The sequence below is a fragment of the Mandrillus leucophaeus genome, unplaced genomic scaffold (genome assembly GCF_000951045.1).
Source record: "Mandrillus leucophaeus isolate KB7577 unplaced genomic scaffold, Mleu.le_1.0 Scaffold321, whole genome shotgun sequence".
In the NCBI taxonomy this organism is placed as follows: Eukaryota; Metazoa; Chordata; class Mammalia; order Primates; family Cercopithecidae; genus Mandrillus; species Mandrillus leucophaeus.
The window spans coordinates 479,070-501,006 of NW_012103377.1; the positions used below are offsets into that span (position 1 = coordinate 479,070).

General features: G+C 40.5%; 1 protein-coding gene across 1 annotated transcript in view; it reads right to left on the reverse strand.

Annotated features, from left to right (window-relative positions):
* Positions 1 to 21,937, reverse strand: part of PDK3 (pyruvate dehydrogenase kinase, isozyme 3) — a 74,689-nt gene that overhangs the window by 26,662 nt on the left and 26,090 nt on the right. Inside the window, exons 2-5 of the mRNA XM_011987994.1 lie at positions 19,050 to 19,191; positions 13,995 to 14,066; positions 9,382 to 9,566; positions 7,599 to 7,688 (exon numbers count right to left, since the gene is read on the reverse strand). Of these exons, the coding sequence (XP_011843384.1) occupies positions 7,599 to 7,688; positions 9,382 to 9,566; positions 13,995 to 14,066; positions 19,050 to 19,191 (489 nt within the window). The remainder of the gene's footprint in view (positions 1 to 7,598; positions 7,689 to 9,381; positions 9,567 to 13,994; positions 14,067 to 19,049; positions 19,192 to 21,937) is intronic.

Here is a 21,937-nt window from a genome sequence, read left to right on the forward strand (position 1 = left end):
AGAATTATCATGAGATCTGTGAAGGACTAGAGTGCCCAACAAGATGCCACTGAGTCATCCAGTATACAGACAAAAACAGGTAAATGCAGCAGGCATGGAGAAAGGCGGAGAGGCCATGACTTGGCAGCTCCAGTTGCAAAGATACACAGAAAACAACCTTGTTTTCTGTTTCCTAATTCCAATTTCTTTTTTTTTTTTTTTCTGATGGAGTCTCACTCTGTCACCCAGGCTGGAGTGCAGTGGTGCAATCTCAACTCACTGCAGCCTCCGCCTCCCGTGTTGAAGCAATTCTCCTGCCTCAGCCTCCAGAGTTGCTGGGATTACAGGCACATGCCACCATACCTGGCTAATTTTGGTATTTTGAGCAGAGACGGGATTTCACCACGTTGGCCAGGCTGATAATTCCAATCTCTATAGCCCCAACTGTAAAGTGCTTCCTGTCCTTGGATTATCACGGGACCTACCAGGTTCTTTTGATAAATCTTTCTTGAGCTAGCATGAGTGGGTCTCTGTTACTTGTAACCTGAAGAGCCCAAAGTGAGAGCACAAGACATTATTTCTGAACCAGAATAATGTCACGCGCTCTGAGGATACCATTTGTGTGCTATTATATTAAGCAATAATAGCATGTAGGAACAACACAGGCAACTTAGCATCACTGCGAGAATTGATTTTTATACCAAGTATTTAAGTATATACCTTTAAAATGATCTTACAGCAGGATTTTCCATTTTATTTCCTAGTTTCTTACAAAGAAAGGAGGGAAAAGGGTCACAATGGAAGGCACCTCCCAAAGGATAATAGGACCTGCTTTACAACACTAATTCTAGCATTCACTACCTGGAGTCTATAATTTGCAGATGTGTAAAGGTAGATATTAATGTGCTAAATAAGCAGCAAGGAGGCATGCTTCAGTGTTCTGCACATTCAATTAATGCTACACAAGATGCACCCCATTTTTATACGTTGATACAACTGTCTAGTCAAAAATAAAAATATTGTCTCTACTCTTCTACATAGTTTTCTGTAATCTGTCTCAAGAGATCTGAGGATGGGAGTGGGCTTAACACTTGCTTTGTTGTTGTTGTTTGTTTGTCTGTTTGTTTGAGACGGAGTTTCACTCTTGTTGCCCAGGCTGGAGTGTAATGGTGTGATCTCGGCTCACTGCAACCTCCATCTCCTGGGTTCAAGCAATTCTCCTGCCTCAGCCTCCTGAGTAGCTGGGATTACAGGTGTCTGCCACCATGCCCATCTAACTTTTGTATTTTTAGTAGAGATGGGGTTTCACCATGTTGGCCAGGCTGGTCTCGAACTCCTGACCTCAGGTGATCCACCCCCCTCGGCCTCCCAAAGTGCTGGGATTACAGGTGTGAGCCACTGCACCCGACCAACATGTATTAAACCTATAAAACACACATGTGTGCATACAAAGAGGCTCACCCACACATGCCCACACAGGGTCATTTGGGCTGGACACCCGACTATGCTTAAACCATGTAGGATCTTCACAGCTAAGAAAATCATTAGTAGGGCTGTCATTAAAACCCAGAGCCCTTACTCTTGCAACATCTAACTGCTTAAAACAAAAGGAAGGAAATAAAAGATTAGCTATAGAGATTCTGAGTTAGAAGATTAACTAAGAAATCTCAGAGGATAGTGGAAGAAGGTAAAAAGCCAGGGTGAAAATATTAACTACTCTAAAAAGAGGAAGGCAATAGTAAGACTTCACTAAGAGTCAAAAGAGGCTGACATCCATTTCTTCCTTTCCTTGGCAACACTTGGCAGGGATTGGTAAGAAGAGCTGGTGAGGCCTGGGCCTCTTGAGACTTTCTGATGGTTGCTCCTGGGGCATTTGGGGATGGAGACTCCAGTGCCTTTTAGCTAGAAGACACAGAAGAAATTTCAGGCCTTTCGACCTTTGGTGCTCTGTGCCTTCTTTATTCTCTCTCAGTCTTACTTGGAGCTAGAAATAGCTTCTGCATAAGTATTTGATGCTCAAAAAATTAAGAGGAGGGTCCACAGGAAATGAAGCAGACAGTTCACTGGAGACATGTGCTTTGGTCTACAAGGAAAAAAGAGGCCTGCAGGTTTCCTTCTAGGTTGCCTAGCCCATTTGCCAGGGTAGAAAAAGTAACTGATATAAGGCCAATCCCCCACTGCGAAATAAAGGTTATGCACACTTGGCTGGAAAGACCATTTGAATATACAGATAATGAGTATCACAGATTAAACACAGGAAGAACTCCAACAATATTGACGCAGACAGCAGGATAGAGGCTTCTACCATGGGGTATTGAATTCAGCCAGGAAGGGTGTGTGTGATGGGCATTAGTGCTGGAGATAGAGAAATACACAAATACTATGGATTTCACGGAGACAAAGATTAGACACAATATTTGCAGCTGCACACCTATCTATAAATCTGATGAGTTCAAATGTATAAAACAATGTTCTCACTAAATTATGAAAATGGGTAATTTTTATTCTCTTCTCCCTTTTCCCACATTTTCTGAACTTTCTTTGATGAGCACTTTTATGGTTTTGGTAATATGGCAATAGTCTTCTTAACTGTCCCAACTGGGAAAAGGAGTTGGATGATTAACAGAAATGTTGGGTAAAGTGGGAAACCATAAAATTTGATTACTATCATAAACATTAACTTAAAATGCACATTTGAACATACAATTTATTTCTCTGTCAATATATTCACATAAGGCCTTTCCTTTGAATGTGGATCAGTTTGGGGTTCCAGTTCGTCTTTCTTGGATGAAGAATATCACTTACATCTATGAATTCTAATTCCTATTTCTTTAAAGTATAATAAACTTAAAGATACTTGTGAGGCAACCTGGGTATGAATTCCAGGTAAGATTTTTACTCTGTGTTGCCATGTAATCTAATCGTTTTCTTACTCACGGTAATTTCATAACATTTTTAAGAGTCCTTCCAAAGCATTCAACTTGGTTTTAACAGAAATAAGTCTCTTTTATGTATATATATTTCTTCAGTTTACGTAACATTTAAATAAATTATATAGTCACAACAGTGAGTATAACTTACACCAATGGCTTGGGTACAAATAAGTTACCCTTAGTAAGCATGCACCTCACCAGGTGGAAGCAGAAGTACAAAAGCATTCCAGAAAATGCATATAAGCCAAGAGTATTTCGTGTGCTGTGGGTATGGTATCCATCATTTATGAAGGGAATGAAGGATGTCAGAAAGTTGATTGTGTGACTGCTGCTTTAGAGGGTTATACACTTTCAGAATCTGAAACCAACTCCAGTGTTTTTTCCTTAAGGGAAGATGCTGTTGAGAGATGAAAAAACATGGTTTGAGAGAGGTGTGGGGAATGGGGAGCGTGCCAGCCCTTCCTGCTGACCCCATGAGTGTGGGGGTGGGATTTGTATGTGTGTACATGTCCATGCGTGTGTGTGTGTGTGCTGGGGGAAGGGGGATTTTGAGTCACAGAAGGGCACAAGAAGTGACTGTTATTGTATAGGGCTTCACTAGGAACTCCAAGCTTTAATTATGCCAGTGAGCGGCAGAAATGATTAAAGAAGAAGAAGCAGTCAACTCTGTTCACAGTACAATAATGGGTATAATACAGTTAATAAGGGCAGGAGAAAGACTGAAGATAAAGCTGTGGGTACAGGAAGAAGGAAGAAAAAGGAGGGGACTGTGGCTCAGGGTCAAAATTGTGACTAAAAGGGACAAAGCAAACAGGAGGCTATGAGGTAGACGTTGGCATAAACTTCCAGTGTTTTCTTTCAAATACGTATTGAACTATTCTTCATATAATCTTCAGCTACTTTTTGGTACAAAACTTCTGACCCTAAGAGGAGTGATGCAAAAGCATATAAGAATAATTCCAGACCTTTAGAAACTGACACCCTAGTTAGAGAGAGACAAATAGGCCAGGCACAGTGGCTCATGCCTGTAATCCCAGCATTTTGGGAGGCTGAGGTGGGAGGATCACCTGAGGTCAGGAGTTCAAGACCATGGTGAAACCTCATCTCTACAAAAATACAAAAATTAGCTGGGCATGATGGCGGTTGCCTGTAATTCCAACTACTTGGGAGGCTAAGGCAGGAGAATTGCTTGAACTCAGGAGGCAGAGGTTGCAGTGAGCCAAGATCGCGCCATTGCACTCCAGCCTGGGCAACACAACGAGATTCCATCTCAAAAAAAAAAAAAAAAAAAAAAGTACAAATAATGACAAGGCCGGGTAATATGTACTAAATATGAGAGAAGAGAAACACAGAGAATAAGTGCCATAAAACGATAGATTGTTTCCATGTTAAAAGTCAAGCCACAGTCGATTCCTCCTCACATTCTCTTATGATACCTCTGACTCACTTTAGCACCACTTAATCTCTCTCTGTTCTATAGAAGTGATAACAGTTTCATAAAACTCCCTGTTACTTATCTGGTTGTATTTGTTCTTGGTTAAAAGCTCCCTAAAAATTAGTGAAAGACTTTATTTGTGGAGAGACAATAAGATGATGAAAACAAGTGTTTTTAAAACTTCATTGATATGGTTTGGCTCTGCACCCTCACCCAAATCTCATGTTGAATAGTGATCCTGAGTGTTGGTGGTGGGGCCTGGTGGGAGGTGATTGGATCATGGGGGGCAGAGTTCCCTCTTGCTGTTCTCATGATAGTGAGTTCCCACGAGATCTGGTTGTTTAAAAGTGTGTAGCACTTTCCCTTTCGCTTGCTCTCTCCTGCCACCAAGTGAAGACGTGCTTACTTCCCCTCCACCCTTCTGCCATGATTGTAAGTTTCCTGAGGCCTCCCCAGCCATGCCTCCTGTACAGCCGGCAGAACTGTGAGTCAATCAAACCTCTTTTCTTTATAAATTACCCAGTCTCAGGTAGTTCTTTATAGCAACATGAGAACAGACTAATATGTTTACCGTGAAGAATTCCAAACACATACCCAAGTACAGAGCATAGTATAATGAACCCCATGTGCCCATCAACAGCCTCAAGAATTTTCAACAAATGCCCAGTCCTTTTCACTCCCCTCCCTGTGCATAACTTTTAAGCAAATCTCACATCATTTCATATCATGTGTAAATATTTTAAAACACCTCTCTCAAAGCTAGTACACCTTTATAAAAACACCACCAAATACCAATATCACACTTAAAAAGTTAACATATTTTTAATGTCAAATATGCAGTGTTCAAATTTCCAACTGTCTTATAAAAGCCTGAAATGACTTTTAAAAATATTTTATAATTTATGCCAGAAACAAAATAAAGGCACCAACCTATTATAGAATCAGTGGCGTAAATGGGAAGCCAAATGACATGTCTGACACCCAAGGACTATCTGCTGCTAGTAAACCTGTCTACAGCCTTTACTGTGTACTAGCATCGCTTTAGGAGTTCTACAAATATGAATTCATTTAACGCTACAATATAGGTGAATTACCAAGAGCATCATTTTACAGATGAAGAATGTGAGCCCCAAAGAGGTTACTTAACCGAGTCTAAGATCACCCAGCTAACATGAAGAGAAAAATAAAATGTGTTATATTCATACAATGGAATATTTTTCAGCCATAAAAAGGAATAAAGTACTGAAAGATACTACAATGTCAATGACCCTTGAAAATGTTATACTGAGTGAAAGAAGCCAGTTACCAAAGACCATATATTATATTGCTTTGTTTATATGAAATGTCTATAATAGGAAAATCTATATAGAGTCAGAAAGTAGATTAGTGGTTGTCTAGGGCTAGACAGAAGGGTAGAAGGCAGTGACTGCTAACGGGTCCAGGGTTTCTTTCTGGGGTGATGAAAATGTTCTACAGGCCTGGCGTGGTAGCTCACGCCTGTAATCCCAGCACTTTGGGAGGCCAAGGCGGGTGGATCACGAGGTCAGGAGATCGAGACCATCCTGGCCAACATGGTGAAACCCTGTCTCTACTAAAAATACAAAAATTAGCCAGGCGTGGTGGCGTGCGCCTGTAATCCCAGCTACTCGGGGGGCTGAGGCAGGAGAATCGCTTGAACCCGAAGGGCGGAGCTTGCAGTGAGCCGAGATCGCGCCACTGCACTCCAGCCTGGGCGACAGAGACTCCATCTCAAAAAAAAACAAGAAAGAAAAAAAAAGAAAATGTTCTACAATTGGATTGTAGTGATGGTTGCACAACTCTGTGAATACACTAAAAACCACTGAATTGAGCATTTTAAATGGGTGAAGTTTATCATATGAGATTATATTTCAATAAAGCTGTTTTTAAAAGTATATTTTCAAAAGATTTAAAATGTATCAAACCAAGGAATATTTATTAATCGCCTACACAAGCACTACACTTGGTTCTATGCAAGTTATAAAACAAATGTAAGACACAAACCCTGACCTCAAATTGGTTACAGTTCAAGAGAAAAGGCACACATACCATATATCACAATGCACTTTTGCTTTCTAAATTATGCCTTTTTCTCAAAGGGGTAATCAACTGTCTGAACCAAGTTTTCTGTTTCATAAAAGGCACTGAGCTAGGGCCTAATGAACATATAAGCTATGATAAGCCTGACCCTTTCCTCCTTGCCCCTGGAGGCCTTTGGAGGTTCTGATGAACCACAAAGTTATCTTGTGAGAGAGCAACCAATAGGATTCCTAGAGAGCTGAGGCTGGGCTGATTCACCTTATAACTGAAATAACGTGAGTAAATGTGTTGTGACTCAACAAAGGCCAGCGCAGCTTGACAATCCTAGGCTAAGCTAAAACCAAGAGGTCTGGTCCTCCTCCCTGGGTTTAGGAATGCCCACGGTAAACAAATTGCAGAGCTTTTCCTTTGCCATGGCTGCTGAAGAGCAACGAAGATCCTTGATGAAGATCAGAGAGAATTGCACCCATGAAACTTGTGAGGTGAGTGTTTAGAGAAGTGAGATAAAGGCTAACACAGGAGATATAATCTGCAGAAAGGGACAATTTGGGGATATGAGGTTGCACAAAGTAACCATAACACTGAAGAAAACTGAAGAGGTACCTGGTGGATCGCTCAGAACCAGGAAGGTTTCTTGGAGACAGCATTGATCTTAAATGAATAAATAATGAAGAAACTGCTGTTCAAATTCAAAGTGCCTGGGTACCAGGGACTTACGGATATAGGGCTTGGTTCTTCCCAGAGGATACTGGAACAATGTCTAGCTTAATGTCCAATGAACCCATGAAACTTACATGCCACATAAATTCTAAAGCCAGATGTGAACAACAGAAAGATGTTTAAATTTTATAGACATGTGAATTCAACCTAATTTTATGACAAGAATTTGGATTCTCTGAAATTTTCAGATAACAGTGGCACTCAGAATCTTACTTAAAGGTTTACTGTTTGAGACAGAACTACAAATGAAACTCTAACCAATAAAGTAGAAACTCACATTTTGAGCATTACCAATTATGCATCTTTCCTGAACTGCCTAGAAAGAACATTTCATCTGGATCAGGTGGCTTGGGCCCAGAGTGACCTGATGAATCAGCAGACTGCACTGCAAAATAACCCTATAGACAAGTTGCCTCAAATAAACCACGATCCAATTTGTAATGTAATCGATACCATTACAACGGTCTCCTTACCTTTCACCACATCCGCCACATTACAGGTGGGATCAATACTTCCTATGTGTTTAGGATGAACAGGATTAGTGTCACCCCCAAACAGAAGTGCTAGACGAACACAAAAGGAAAGGGAGGGGATTAAAACACAGCAGGCTGGGATGGTCACGCAGGGAAATACAGGGGCTTATGTTTAGAAAGGATCTCTTACTTGTAAAAATCATTTTAGCATCCACAGCAACTTAGAGCAATGGAATACACACAATTCATGGGTGAGCAACTCTTATTGGTCAATGAAGGAGGAGGATGTGCTTTAAGGTCTGTCAGCTGCAGTCAGCAGGTTCTAAAGTAGTGACATGTGCCAGGTGCCCAACCCATTCTTCCGCTCCCAATGTGACATGGATGAAGAAACTTACTTTCATCCTTAGTCAAGTATACCCACCTTCTTAGTACTACTCCAGACACTTATTCCTACTTTCATTAAATATTTAGAACACGTAGTCTATACCATTTGGACAAGCCTGTAAAATGTCTTTGCTGGCAGCTTTTCAGATGCCTCCCCCAAGAAGATTATGTTTCAATGTTGTATACACAAACAATACTTGTTCAAGTATTTTTAAAAATACACTCAGATAATTTCACAATATACAAGATTTGCAAAATTTTGTTTCTGAATAAAAGCCAAAATAAGCCCCAAAGAAAAAGCAATCTGCATCCAAATATTTATAGGTGTTATTTTTAAACGAAGCAAAAATTGTGACTAACAAAAGAAGGATGCCTAAATAAAACAGGGGAGATTTTAAACTATGAAAAATGATAAATACAGGCATTAGGCCAATTAATAAAGTTCCAACTGATTAAGGTGAAGAAAAACAGAGGTGTGTAGGCTTAACTAATGACCTAAAAACATGCACGTATATATGTGTACACGTGTATTTAGATCAGAAAGCAATTGGAGTTATCTAAGTATTTAGTTGAATAGTATTTAGGCTCTTTTATTCCTGTGAATTGTCATACATTTCCATTTTGAGGATATACATTTAATATAAAGCCACATTTAACAGTTGTGTAACATTCACTTATCCAAATAAATCAAATTAGTAAAATAAAGACACTTTGTCCACTTTGTAATGCAGCAAACAGGGTGAATTACGCTCTAGACATGTGGATGCTTTTCCTTAAGGATTATAAAATCAGCCAAAGAGACAGTGCTGAAGATAAGCCAAAAAGTTTTTTGTGTGTAGGGAATTTTAGTTGTTTTTTTCATATCTGCTTAGTACCCTAAAGAGCAGACTAAAATTCTCAGTACGGGATTATGGGCTGACAGTCTGGCTTAATCTGAATTCACTGATCACTGTGAAACAAAGAACTGATGGCTCCTATCACCAACATCCAATTCAATATTCCCAGTGTTAATGTTTTTAAAACTAAAAAGGAAAACACATAACATCCAGGATAAAGAAAAGAATACAACCTGAGATACATAAAAGTATTCAGAGATGAAGGCCCGGCTGCCATTAAAGGCGGTCCCCCATCCCCATCAGGGCTGTATCAGCAGAGACTCAAAAGGTACGCAGTGGTCCTGTCTCTAATGTGAGCCTCATAAAAGCCTTTCAAAAATTTCTTTTAACCAAGAATACAAATTAATAGCTTTTCAATGGCTAGGATTCACTTAGGAAAAACTAAACTAGAAATGAAATTTCTACAACCAAAAATGCAGGTCAGTAAATTAACAACAGGAAAACATTTGGGAGAAATCACTATGGTTACCTTTTCAAAACTGGACCAACAAACCCCAACTTACTGTGCTGATTAATAAGCATGCGGAACGAGATGCGGTTGGTATAAAACCGATCCAGAAAATACTGGATGTTAGTGCTAATGAAAGGATCAAACCCAAACTTCTCCTTGTATTCAATCACTCCTTGCGCCATTGTAGGAACCACATCATTGTGTCTATTTCTGACTTTAATCAGAACTTGTAGAAAGCTGTGTGAGAGGGAAACAAAACGTGGTCAGTCTTAATATCTCATGGGCTGATGCAGACTTCCCAGCTCTGTCCCCAGACTAGTTGTCTGCTGGTATTTTTATAAGTAAAGACTTTATTCTTACTACATACAACAAGGAACCACTCACAAGAAACTAAAAGTATGAGCCAAGTTTTTGCTTGCAACCTTATTTCTACAGAAACCCTTCTTTCAGAGGTGCAAAAAGTAAAAGGTTCTAGTACAGAAAAAAAATGCTCAAATACCCTTTTAGGAATCCACTGACTTTTTGGATAAGTGATTACATATAAATACAGGTTCTATAAAAGTTGAATAAAGAATTGCAGAACATATCAGTATTTCTTCTGAGAACATGAGGACAATCCCCCAAAATCTCCAAGGATTGATTAATGGAATCTCAAAGCAATAGCTTCCATGAATAAAGAAATCACGTCACACTGTTTTTTGAGTTTTGTTTGTTTGTTTGACGGAGTCTCACTCTGTCGCCCAGGCTGGAGTACAGTGGTGCGATCTCGGTTCACTGCAACCTCCGCCACCCGGATTCAAGCAATTCTTCTACCTCAGCCTCCCGAGTAGCTGAGACTACAGGTGGATGCCACCATGCCTGGCTAATTTTCATATTTTTAGTAGAGACGGGATTTCACCATATTGGCCAGACTGGTCTTGAACTCCTGACCTCGTGATCCGCCCGCCTTGGCCTCCCGAAGTGTCTCATACACACAATTTAAGAGTAAAATTTGGAAATAAATATCTTGCAGCAGTAAAATATAGTGATGAAATGCAGATAGAACACAGGCAGTTCAACTATTCAAGTATCTGGCATATTACTGTAAATATGCATAGGGGAAAATACATTAAGAATGGTAGAAGACAAGTCAGTCAATGGAACTAAACAAAAAGTTTAGAACTAGGCCCATGAGTGAGTATGTATATATAAAAATTGAGCATATTGAGAAAGTGACATTGCAAATCAGTAGGCAAACAATCAAACTAATAATCAAGTTAACTGGAACAGTGGGCTAACAATTTAAGTCACATCCTAATTTCAAGACTTAAACCAAATACTGGATTAAAAATGTAAAAGGGTGAAATCACAGAAATGATAACAGAAAAATCAGGTGAATAAGTATATAATCTTGGGATAAGGAGGGCTGTTCTAAGCTTAATACCAAAGGTAGAAACAAATAATATGAAGAAACAAATGATATGACTATGTAGAATTTTAGCAATCCTATAGGGACACGCATTAATAAATTAAGTGAAAAAAAAAAAAACCTTAAGAAAAGGAAAAAAACTAGCACCCCATCAGAAAACTAGGCAAAGGATCTGCTATCAATACAAAATTTACCAAAGAAGAAGCACAAATGCCAATTAACTTCACCCTTACAAATAAGAAAAGCAAATTAAAACAATGTGATACTTATTATTCTCCATGTATCAGCATCAGTTAGAGTTTGGGGCTTAACTGAGGCACTTCTCAGGACAATTAACAACATACAGCAAAAGCCCAAAGAAAATAATTCCACTTCCAGGAATTGATCCTAGGAAAATAACTGGACAAGGTGAACAGCTGTTTGTGTGTTTATTTATTTATTTATGAGACAGAGTCTTGTTCTGTTGCCCAGGCTAGAGTGCAGTGGCACAATCTTGGCTCACTGCAACTTCTGCCTCCCGGGTTCCAGCAATTCTCCTGCAGCCTCCCAAGTACCTGGGATTACAGGTGCCCGCCATCATGCCTGGCTAATTTTCATATTTTTAGTAGAGACAGGGTTTCACCATGTTGCCCAGGCTGGTCTCAAACTCCTGGCCTCAGGTGATCTGACCGCCTTGGCCTCCTAAAGTGCTGGGATTACAGGCGTGAGCCACCGTGCCCGGCCAACAGATGTATTTAAAAGTTGTTCTTTAAAGCATTGTTTATAGTAGCACGAAAACTACAAACCAGTCTAAAATCCAGTGATAGACGATCAAATCACATGAACTATCTGAAGATGGACTATTAACATGAATATTATGATACTATTAATAATGGCATAGATCTACAATGTTGACACTTGTTATGTTTGTACAAATATTTTACACATATAAATATATGCATGCCTAGGGAAAAGCATGGAAGAAAGGAAAATAGTAATAGTTGTTGTCCCCTGGTAGTAGAAATTGGGGCGGCTTTTTTTTTTTTTACTTATCTGAATAGTCTTATTTTTCTGAATGATGAAATATTTCTGTAACAAATACATACATACAATGACAATAAAGATGTAAAACTCTGAAATTAGGCCATCATTATTCACAAAAAAATTTATAATGGACAATTTGTCCTTTATGTAATACTCATTGCAATGTATTTGTAAGTTAAATATTACTAAAGTGAAACGATTCATTATAGTAGAGAAGTGCGTCAACTTATCTGAAGTGGGGAGACTTACCTCAATGGCTCAATGCTCAGAATTCTCCTCTAATCTTCCGGGCTCTTCTAAACTCTATCATAAATGATCAACATGCTTGTCTTCTAAGCTACTTTTGCTTTACTAAAATGATTTCCCTGCTGGTGATCCCATACAACCTCTTGGTAAACAGAAAAGGCTGCTACCATGGTACTCGCTCACCTTTCACTCCTTCCTTCACCAAGAACATCATACTTCTCGAATGCCAACTATCGTAACTAGCCACATGAACCTAGGCAAGTTACAAAACTCACGGAGTGAGAGCTCAGCTATTATTGCGATGGTCAAGCACACACTGGATTAAGCACTGACAGTTTGCAAAGCAGGCTCATGGCCATAAATCGCATCTGATAACCTGTTCCAGAAACTGAGATGGGACTCCAGGAAAAACATAGCAGAAATTTAATATCATGTATAGTCGTCTCTCAGTATCCGTAGGGGACTGGTTCCAGGATCCCCGAAGATACCCAGATCCTCAGATGCTCAAGTCCCTTGTCTAAAACAGTGTATACAGCCTACTCACATTCTCTCTGATACTTTAAATCATTTCTAGACTAGTTATAATACCTGATACAATCTAAATGCGATTTAAACAGTTGTTAAACTGTATTTTAAAAATCTGTATTATTTCTTATTGTTGCATTGTTATTTTTTATTGCTTTTTTTTTTTTCCTGAATATCTTTTCGATCTGCGGCTGGTTGAATCCAAGGATGTGGAACCTGCCAATACAAAGGACCAACTATACTTCTACAAATCTGTTCTAAAATCTGAAGCTAGAGTGGTCAGCCCTAGGTTTTCCGATTTCCACCAAATGATTACCAGCTAACGACTTTTGAGAAAACAAAGCTCCTGGATTGAATTCATTTAATCCTGATCGCTTAAATGACAGCAGTGGCTTATATCACGGAAAACGCTACATCTGGGGCTCTAACCCAATGCTTCCCCGCCTTCCACATTTCACAGATCCATTAGACAAAACACCCAACAAAGTATAAAATAGGTGAGGGCTTTTGTTTTTCCTTTGAATTTTAGTTTACAACTAGACTAGAACTAGCTACTCATGGCTCAAACGAAAACATAACTTATAGGTCCAGCTTTGCTATGAATGGTCAAAATCTTGGGCAAGTCACTTCACATCTCTGACCTCAGTTTCCTTATCTGTGGATTGAGAGGACTGGGTTAAATACCTCCTAAGGTTGCTTGTATAACATGGTATTTTCCTAGTTCTTCTTATGGAACATCTATTAAGTCAGGTGTTCAGTCTCACAACTATGTGGACTAGTTTATACTTAGAAATTCCTCAGTACAACAGGCCTACCATATGCATCCACTCACATATACATAAAACAGGAAGAAATTAATGTGAAAGGGATATTTAATTTCTCTTGGAGGGGAAAACATACTTACAGCTAGAGTTAGTGTTCCTGGGATAAATAAAAATGAGAAACAGAAACATCTCATCGGCATAATTTGCCAGTCTGTGCATAATGGGAGCAATGCAATAGAATTCAGGTTGCTATATAAAAAACGTACTCTTTTATGCCTCTCCAAAACAAAACCACTACAGTTTTTGAGCTCAAATGTAATATCCTGTTGAAATTTTTTTTTTTAATTGTAAAGGATTGAGTAGATAAATTCATGTATATACAAAGGCCACTGCATTCTTAAAACTACCACTAGATGGAACATTTACTGCAGTATTCATAGTGAGTGCCCAGTTCACCTTGGGTAAAGGTATGAAGAATTAGATCAGAAAAGCAAAACTGAAAGTGTCATTATTACTTTTGTATTGTGTTACATTCTTAACTCGAATTAAAAAAAAACTCAATGTTGAGTCATTACTCATTAAGAAAATGAATGCTTTTGTCCACATCATACTCCTTGAGTCTTAATGACTTGAATTACATTTACCAAAATCTTTCTTATCTAGATATTTTTACTTTCAGGTAAGTGGTACCATACTTACTTATCCAAGACCTGTGGATCCTCAGGGCTCTTATTTTCATATTCTAAAAGTTCAAGAAAACTCTGCATATACCTAAAATGAAAAAAAAAAAGAAAAAGAAGAGTTACTGTGTTAGTTGCCTGCCCAGCATCCACCCCTCCTCTCCCTCTTCCTAAGAACACTCCAAATTTTCACTCAGGTCTCCATCCCATCCCCATCCCCCATGTGGCTCAAGTGTATCAGGGAAGCCGGTGCCTCCAAAGATCCTGCGTGGTCCCATTCTTCTCTGGGCAATCCTATTTCTCTTGCCACTAATTATTCATTAGCCCAATAGTGTAGGTCTAAGTCTATCACTGCGTGCATTCTCCTGAACACAGGGAATGGCTCAGGAAGGGACATACTGTCTCAATTCAGGCTAGTAAAATGACAGAAAAGACTCACTGGAGGACTCTGGCAGAGAAACCAACCTGCTCTGCTTTTGTACAGTGTGCTGTTTGGATTGGAAGCCTGGAACTGCTGCAGCTATTCTGCCACCAGGAGGGAAGCCAACGCCATCGAAAGCAGGGCCTCGACAGCTTCGTGAATCTCTGAATCAAACCAACACCAAAAGCTTACCCTACGGCTGGACCTTCTAGTGACATGAGCCAGGTTCAGTTTCATTTTCTCTACTTACAGACAGACACATCCTAACTTATATATCAAGTCTATAGTTTGATTACCAAAAATGTACATACATATTTTAAGAAGCACATGTGTGACGCTGAAGTGCCTGCCAAGAACTTAGAAACTAGACGTGAAGAAGTTAAATTAATTTCATCAATACTTAATGGGGGAGGAAGAATGCCAATTAAACTCTCAGAAACAGCTTCTGGATTAAGAATAGCTCCATATCTCAATCAGGGCCAGTATAAGAAACAGTCTGTCCAACATTAAGATCTGGAGAACATAGAAAAATGACATCCAGAGAGGCCCATTAGTGCAGTAGCTATATCAAGCCAGGATCTGTTGGATCTGGTGGAGATTCAGATATTCCAATTAGAGATATGTGATCTCTATTTGGGGTTTTAACATGTTCTGAAAGAATTATCCCTTTATTCTAATTATTTCTAACCATTAACTGCCACTAATCCTATTATCTACACCTTTGGATAGAGGATGAGGACACTCCAATAACTAAAAATGACTGTTACACATATAAATACTCCAATGAGAATGCCACTTGATTCATCAGCCTCATGTGAACTCTGGACAATGCATTTGATACTAATGAATGTTCATCACTGGACATATTTTTTAAAAGTCTCTGGAAACCAGGCGTGTTAGCTCACGCCTGTAATCCCAGCACTTTGGGAGGCTGAGGCGGATGGATCACTTGAGGCCAGGAGTTCAAGACCAGCCTGGCCAACATGGCGAAACCCCATCTCTACTAAAAATACAAAAAATTAGCTGGGCATGGTGGCACATGCCTGTAATCCCAGCTACTCAGGAGGCTGAGGCAGGAGAATCGCTTGAACCCAGGAGGCAGAGGTTGCAGTGAGCAGAGATTGTGCCACTGCACTCCGGTCTGGGAAACTGAGCAAGACTCCACCTCAAAAAAAGAAAAATAAATAAATAAAAGTCTCTGGGCACATAAGGCTATGGATTAGATATTGTTAAAATCACTGGGTCAAAACACCAAGAGGTCAAAGCCAGCCAGCCCCAGTGATGCCCTCTGCCCTGCCACACGCAAGCAAGCTAGGTAGGCATCCTGTCCTTTCCAGAGGGGACAGTTGAAGAAAGTCTTAAATAGAAGGGAGCCAAAGATTATTCTGAGGTTCCCAGCCTGACAGTCAAGAGAGCAAGGAGGACATACTGTGACCAAGGGGACAGTGGTGGGGTTCATAGCCCATTATGCATAATATTCATTTTTAAAAGGAAAAAATGGCAGGGAAACACAATGTATGATCCTGAAGTGGATTCCTAAATCAGGAGGAGAAATTGCAAAAAAAAAAAAAAAAAAAAAAAAAAAAAAAAAAACAGATGTGGGTAGTATCACAACAATTAGTAAAGCAAGAACAAGTTCTACATATTAGAAGACATTACTGTATCAATGTTAAATTTCCCGAATTTGATGACCACATTGTGGTTTTCTAAGACCTGTTCCAATGAAATACATGCTAAAGTATTCACGGCAGAGGGGCATGATGTAGACATCGTGTATGTGTACCATATATGGGTCTGTGTGCCATATATAGACATAGATATATATATGTGTGTGCGCACACGTGTGTGTGTGTGTGTGTATGCAGAGAGTGAGACAGAAAGAAAGAATATGAATGACAATGGTAGAACGTGGTCAAATGTTAACAATGTTCACAATTAGTGAATCTACGTGACAGTATACGGGAATTCTTTCTACCAGTTTTGCAACCCTTCTGTTAAGTAGGAAAGTATTTCAAAATAGAATGTTTAAGAAACAAGAAAGAAGAAATGGCATGCATTTGTTTGGAATGGATGTGGAAAAGGAAGAGTTAAAAGACAAAAACCAAACAACAGAGTTGACATAGCAATTTGTTCGAGCCTATACTTTGCCGGTATCATATAATACATTTAAGTACATTTGGTCTTTGTCCCTGCTTCCTGGCACAGAGCTCCCAAAACCCTTGGAACTTTCTGAGTGACAGGAGTGTCTTCTGCTATCCATAAAGAGCCCCCTTTGACCACACCTGAGTTCATGCTAATGTGGTGACTTAGGATGGGATCTCTAGATAGCCTCAGGACGGGGCTGGTCACCAGAAAGGCCAAGCAATTCGAGGACTAACTTTCAGCTCTATTCTCAACTTCTGGGGAGGGGAGAGGGCTGGAGATTGAGCTCTATCAAAACCCTTGAACGACCATCAGAGTTTCCAGGTGGGTGAACGTATGGGGGTACTGGGAGGGTGGTGTGCCCAGAGCGGGCATGGAAGCTCCATGCGGCCTCCCATACCTTGCCCTATGCATCTCTCCCATGTGGCTGTTCCCGAATTGTACCCTTTCTAATAAACCTATAAACATAGGTAAAGTATCTTCCTGAGTTCTGTGAGCCGTTCCAGCAAATTATCAAATCTGAGAGAAGGGGTGTGGAAACTCAATGTCCAGCCACTCAGTCAGAGGCACAGGTGGCCCAGGACTTGTGACTGGTGTCTGCAGTAGGGGAGATTCTTGTGGGGCTGAGCTGTAAAGCTGTGGAGTGTGCCCTGACTCCAAGTAGGTAGTGTCAGGATTGAACTGAATTGCTGAACCCAGTTGCTGTCCAGAGACTCGGAGTTGGTTGCTGATGTTGGAAAACAACACGAAAGAGCCCAGCAATTCACTTTGAAGCCCTTGACCCAGCCTGTACATAAGCAATAGTAAATGTTTAACTGTCACCACCACCAGGATCAGGGGACTTGATCCTGCCTACCTAGAATCCCCACCACAGTGGCCTCTAATTGGGATTTTATACCTTCTACTGGAAAATCTCTAATGATGGCCTTGAAGCAATAAAGAAGTCTCGTGCAAACAAGAACTTGCTGCTCTTTCTGAAACAAGCTATGGAACCAGAGCAGGATGCAAGGAACTATATGACATCAAAGCCACAGTCACAGTCTCTTTCATTTCTCCTGCATTCCAAAGACTGCACGTCACACAGTGAGAAGCTGCTGCTTGTCTGGAAAAGAGACTTGACACTGTACCTCTGAGACCACCTAATATAGTGTGTCTCAGACAACTCATTTTAACCCTATGAATTTATTATAATTAATACTATGGAGGAATGACTATTGAATGTCCATTCTCTTTCAGTAGCCTGGCCTCCACTAACCCTCTAGATGCGAGCTAATTAGTAGTTCCACTCTCCTTACATCTGTCCACGCCATTCCCTTCTAAAATGCTCTCCCTGTCACCTGCAATCTGTCAGTTCCACCCACCCACCAAGGGGCAGTGCAGAACCACAGCTTGCATTTCTGTCCGCTTCTCTCTGCTCCCACAGCACTGTGCTTGCTTGAGAGGACTGATGGCATCTGACCTCCCCAACTCCTCCAACTTTCTTCACAGTGACTTCCACTTGCATTTATTTATTTATTTATTTATTTATTTATTTATTTATTTATTATTTTTGAGATGGAGTTTTACTCTGTTGCCCAGGCTGGAGAGTACAGTGGCGTGATCTTATCTCACTGCAATCTCCACCTCCCAGGTTCAAGTGATTCTCTTGCCTCAGCCTCCTGAGTAGCTGGGATTACAGGCGCATGCCACCAAGCCTGGCCAATTTTTGTATTTTTAGTAGAGATGAGGTTTCACCATGTTGGCCAGGCTGGTCTCAAACTCCTGACCTCAAGTGATCCACCTGCCTCAGCCTCCCAAAGTGCTGGGATTACAGGTGTGAGCCACCACACCCGGCCTCTACCTTGCTTTTAAAACACAGAGTAGACCTGCAAATGTTTCTCAAACACTGTATATGCAAATCCCTTTCTAAAAACACACCACTTGCTCTTACATCCTACCATTCATTGATCTCACCCTGCTTACCTAGCGGGTAACTTTGCGTCACAAATTCAACGTCTTCAGTTAAATGACATGTGCTTCAAGCATCAGAGCTATAACTGATTTAAGTTTACGTTATACTCTGTCAAAATTTTCCCTACTTTTCATGGAGCAAATGAAGCACAGCAGGGAACTGATATTTTTTCCAATATGAGGTTCCCCTTTAAATGACTTAATTTGTTCTACAAGAAGCACTGACTTCAAGGAATGTCTTTACAAGGAAAACAAAAGGAGTAAGGTTAGGACTTGATAAAAGCAGCAGATGCCCTGTCAGAAAAAGTGCAATCCCACCACACACAAGAAAAACTCAAGAAAGTGTCTAGTATAATTTACAAGCATTTTCATTAAAACAACTTTAAAACAAACAGCACATAAAGAAAAAAAAAAAAACTTTTAATTGCATGGAAAATCCAGCTATCCCAAATGACTCATTCCCCAGATGGGCAGTATGTGCACTTTTACAGAGAATGGTCCCGCTGCCAAATGTTCACAGCATTGTGGGAAGATCCATTTTAAGCCACATTGTTTACTTACCAACTCTGAACCAATCCCACTGAAGGGCGGTTAAGTAAATTATCCGGCAGAAGATTAACTTCTCTCATTGTGTTAGCCAGCCGCACAGGAAGTTCCTTTCGTAGAAACATATATGAAGTTTTCTCACATGCATTATCTCTCCCTATTAAGACATGAAAAATGTTCCATGATTTTATAGTCTAACAGATGGAGAAATAAAGTGCTCCCATGGTAGCACGGTTACTACTGGTTGGAAAGAGAAAATTAAATAATCCTGCAGTCTCTAGTTGAATTTTTATCCTTTGAAATAGCAAGTTGAAGAAAATAATTTAATTAGCAGAAAAAAAGAACATTCATTACAAGAGGCAACCTTGAAAGCAGTTTTGTTTGTTTTTTTTTTTTTTTCTTAACACAAAAACGTTCCTAGCGTTACCAGCGGCAATATAAAAGTGACCTGGGATATAATCTGAACTTGTTTTCAAATAAATACCGTGGGAAAACTGCCAAGTACAAAAGTAACAGAACATGTAAATCCACTCCCGTTCATAGGGCTTTCCAGGAGGCAACGGATCCATTCATTTCACAAATATTCACCTACTGTGTGTGCCAACTGTTTCCTAAGATTTTCCTACAGTGTGTTTCTTCAGGGACCGTAGCTCTGCCCCTCTGGGAAGTAGCCACAGACCCCAGAGACCCTGTGATTCCAGAGGAGAGGCTCTGACTGAGACACAGGGCTGGCATGTGCCAGAGAAACATGCCAGAGAAACTATCTCCTGGGTGTAGTCAGAGGCAGAGGGATCTACTGTGCCACATCTCGACTCACTGTAACCATAAGGAAGGAGGTCAGTGCCTTCTGGAGGCTTCCCTGAACTGGCTGTACATAAAATTTACATAAACAAGATGCCATGAGAGGAAACATACCTGGCCACTTAAAAGAGGAAACCTGAGCTCCTTCCTCTGCTGTCATGTGGCAAGAAGAGTTCTAGCATCAGCCTGGCCTGCAACCCCCAGCCCTGCTGGAAACTCCATGGTGGCTGGTGGTGGAGGGCCTGATAGAAAAGGCATGAGCTTTGGAGACACAAATGTCCTCCAGCCCCAATTCCTCCATTTGCAGGTTGTGAAAACTTTGGTAAGCTTCACTTCTGAGTCTCAGCTGCCTTAATCTGTAAAACGGGGATAAAACTAGTTTGTGTAAGGACTAAATGTGATACCGTGCATGGAGGCTGACACGGAGCAAGTGTTGGACAAACACTGGTCCTCCTGGTCTCCGTGGTATTGAGGAGTCCATCCCATCTCCCTCGCCCTGCCTAGGCCTCTTTGCTGTTCCATATTCCCTGGAAGCTGCGCAGAAATGGGCAACATCGTGGCCAGGCCCAGAGAGAGATGAGCAGAGCTCATTTAACAATTTTCTCTACCAAACTCTCCTTATTCTTCTGTAGGTCATGAAGGCAACAAGTCAGAGATTCAGAAGTAAATCCAATTTTCTAACACTTCCAGTCACATTCTGGTTTATTCATTTGCTCTCCCTACCAAATAAAACTTGAAAAAAAGAACCTAGTCTAGAAAGTCATCTGCAGAACCTTTCTTCCCCACTCATCCTTGACCCACTTCTCCATTCTCAAAAAAGTTACAATAAAAGATGAAAGTCTGAAATAATCCATCCCTCATTTCCCTCATCCTAAGTGAGTATATGGAAGGCCTTTGGTAAATCTTTTAACTAATTGATGATTCACTTTTCTCCTTTGTACTTTCACTGTGATAAGGACCTTAATCCCCAAATACCCACTTCAGGTAAGAGGGGAAGGGGTGAAATGCCCCCGCAATGACCTTCCAACATCTATTCTATACACATTCATTTGGCCTTAGGCAATTAACATTTTAAATGACTCTGGTCTTTTTTTTTTTTTTAGACGGAGTATTGTTCTGTCGCCCAGGCTGGAGTGCAATGGCACGATCTCGACTCACTGTAACCTCTGCCTCCTGGGTTCAAGCGATTCTCCTGCCTCAGCCTCCCAAATAGCTGGGACTACAGGCGCCCACCACCACGCCTGGCTAATTTTTTGTATTTTTAGTAGAGACGGGGTTTCACCATGTTAGCCAGGATGGTCTCGATCTCCTGGCCTCGTGATCCACCCGCCTCGGCCTCCCAAAGTGCTAGGATTACAGGCGTGAGCCACCACATCCAACCAGCTCTGGTCATTTTGCTTCAAATAATATAGAGACAGTCCCCAACTTAAAACAGTTCAATTTATGATTTTTTTATTGTTTAATCTTCTGACTTTATGATGGGTTTATCTAATTATTAAGTGCTTTTTTGTTTTGAGACAGAGTTTCACTCTGTCACCCAGGTTGGAGTGCAGTGGCACGATCTCCACTCACTGCAACCTCCACCCACTGGGTTCAAGCGATTCTCGTGCCTCAGCCTCCCAAGTAGCTGGGATGACAGGCGCCCATCACAATGCTTGGCTAGTTCTTGTGTTTTCAGTAGAGATAGGGTTTCATCATGTTGGCCAGGCTGTTCTCGAACTCCTGACCTCAAGTGATCTACCCATCTTGGCCTCCCAAAGTGCTGGCATTACAGGCATGAGCCACCATGCCTGGCCAAGTGCATTTCTCAGTTACAATATTTTTGACTTATGATGTATTCATCAGGATGTAACCCCACTGTAAGTCAAGGAGCATCCGTATATTATTCCTAAAAGGTTCTGTATGAATATAACTTTAACTTTAAATGCACTAAAAATGCTGCTATTTATCACAGTGAATCTCATTATAAAATGAATTCCCTATTATCTAAGTTAAAATATAAGTCTAGCTTTTCACATGCCGGGAGAAATACTTTGCATCCTGGTTAAACAGAAAGGAAATTCTCTTTAAATCACAAAAGAAACATTGATGTTCTCACTGTG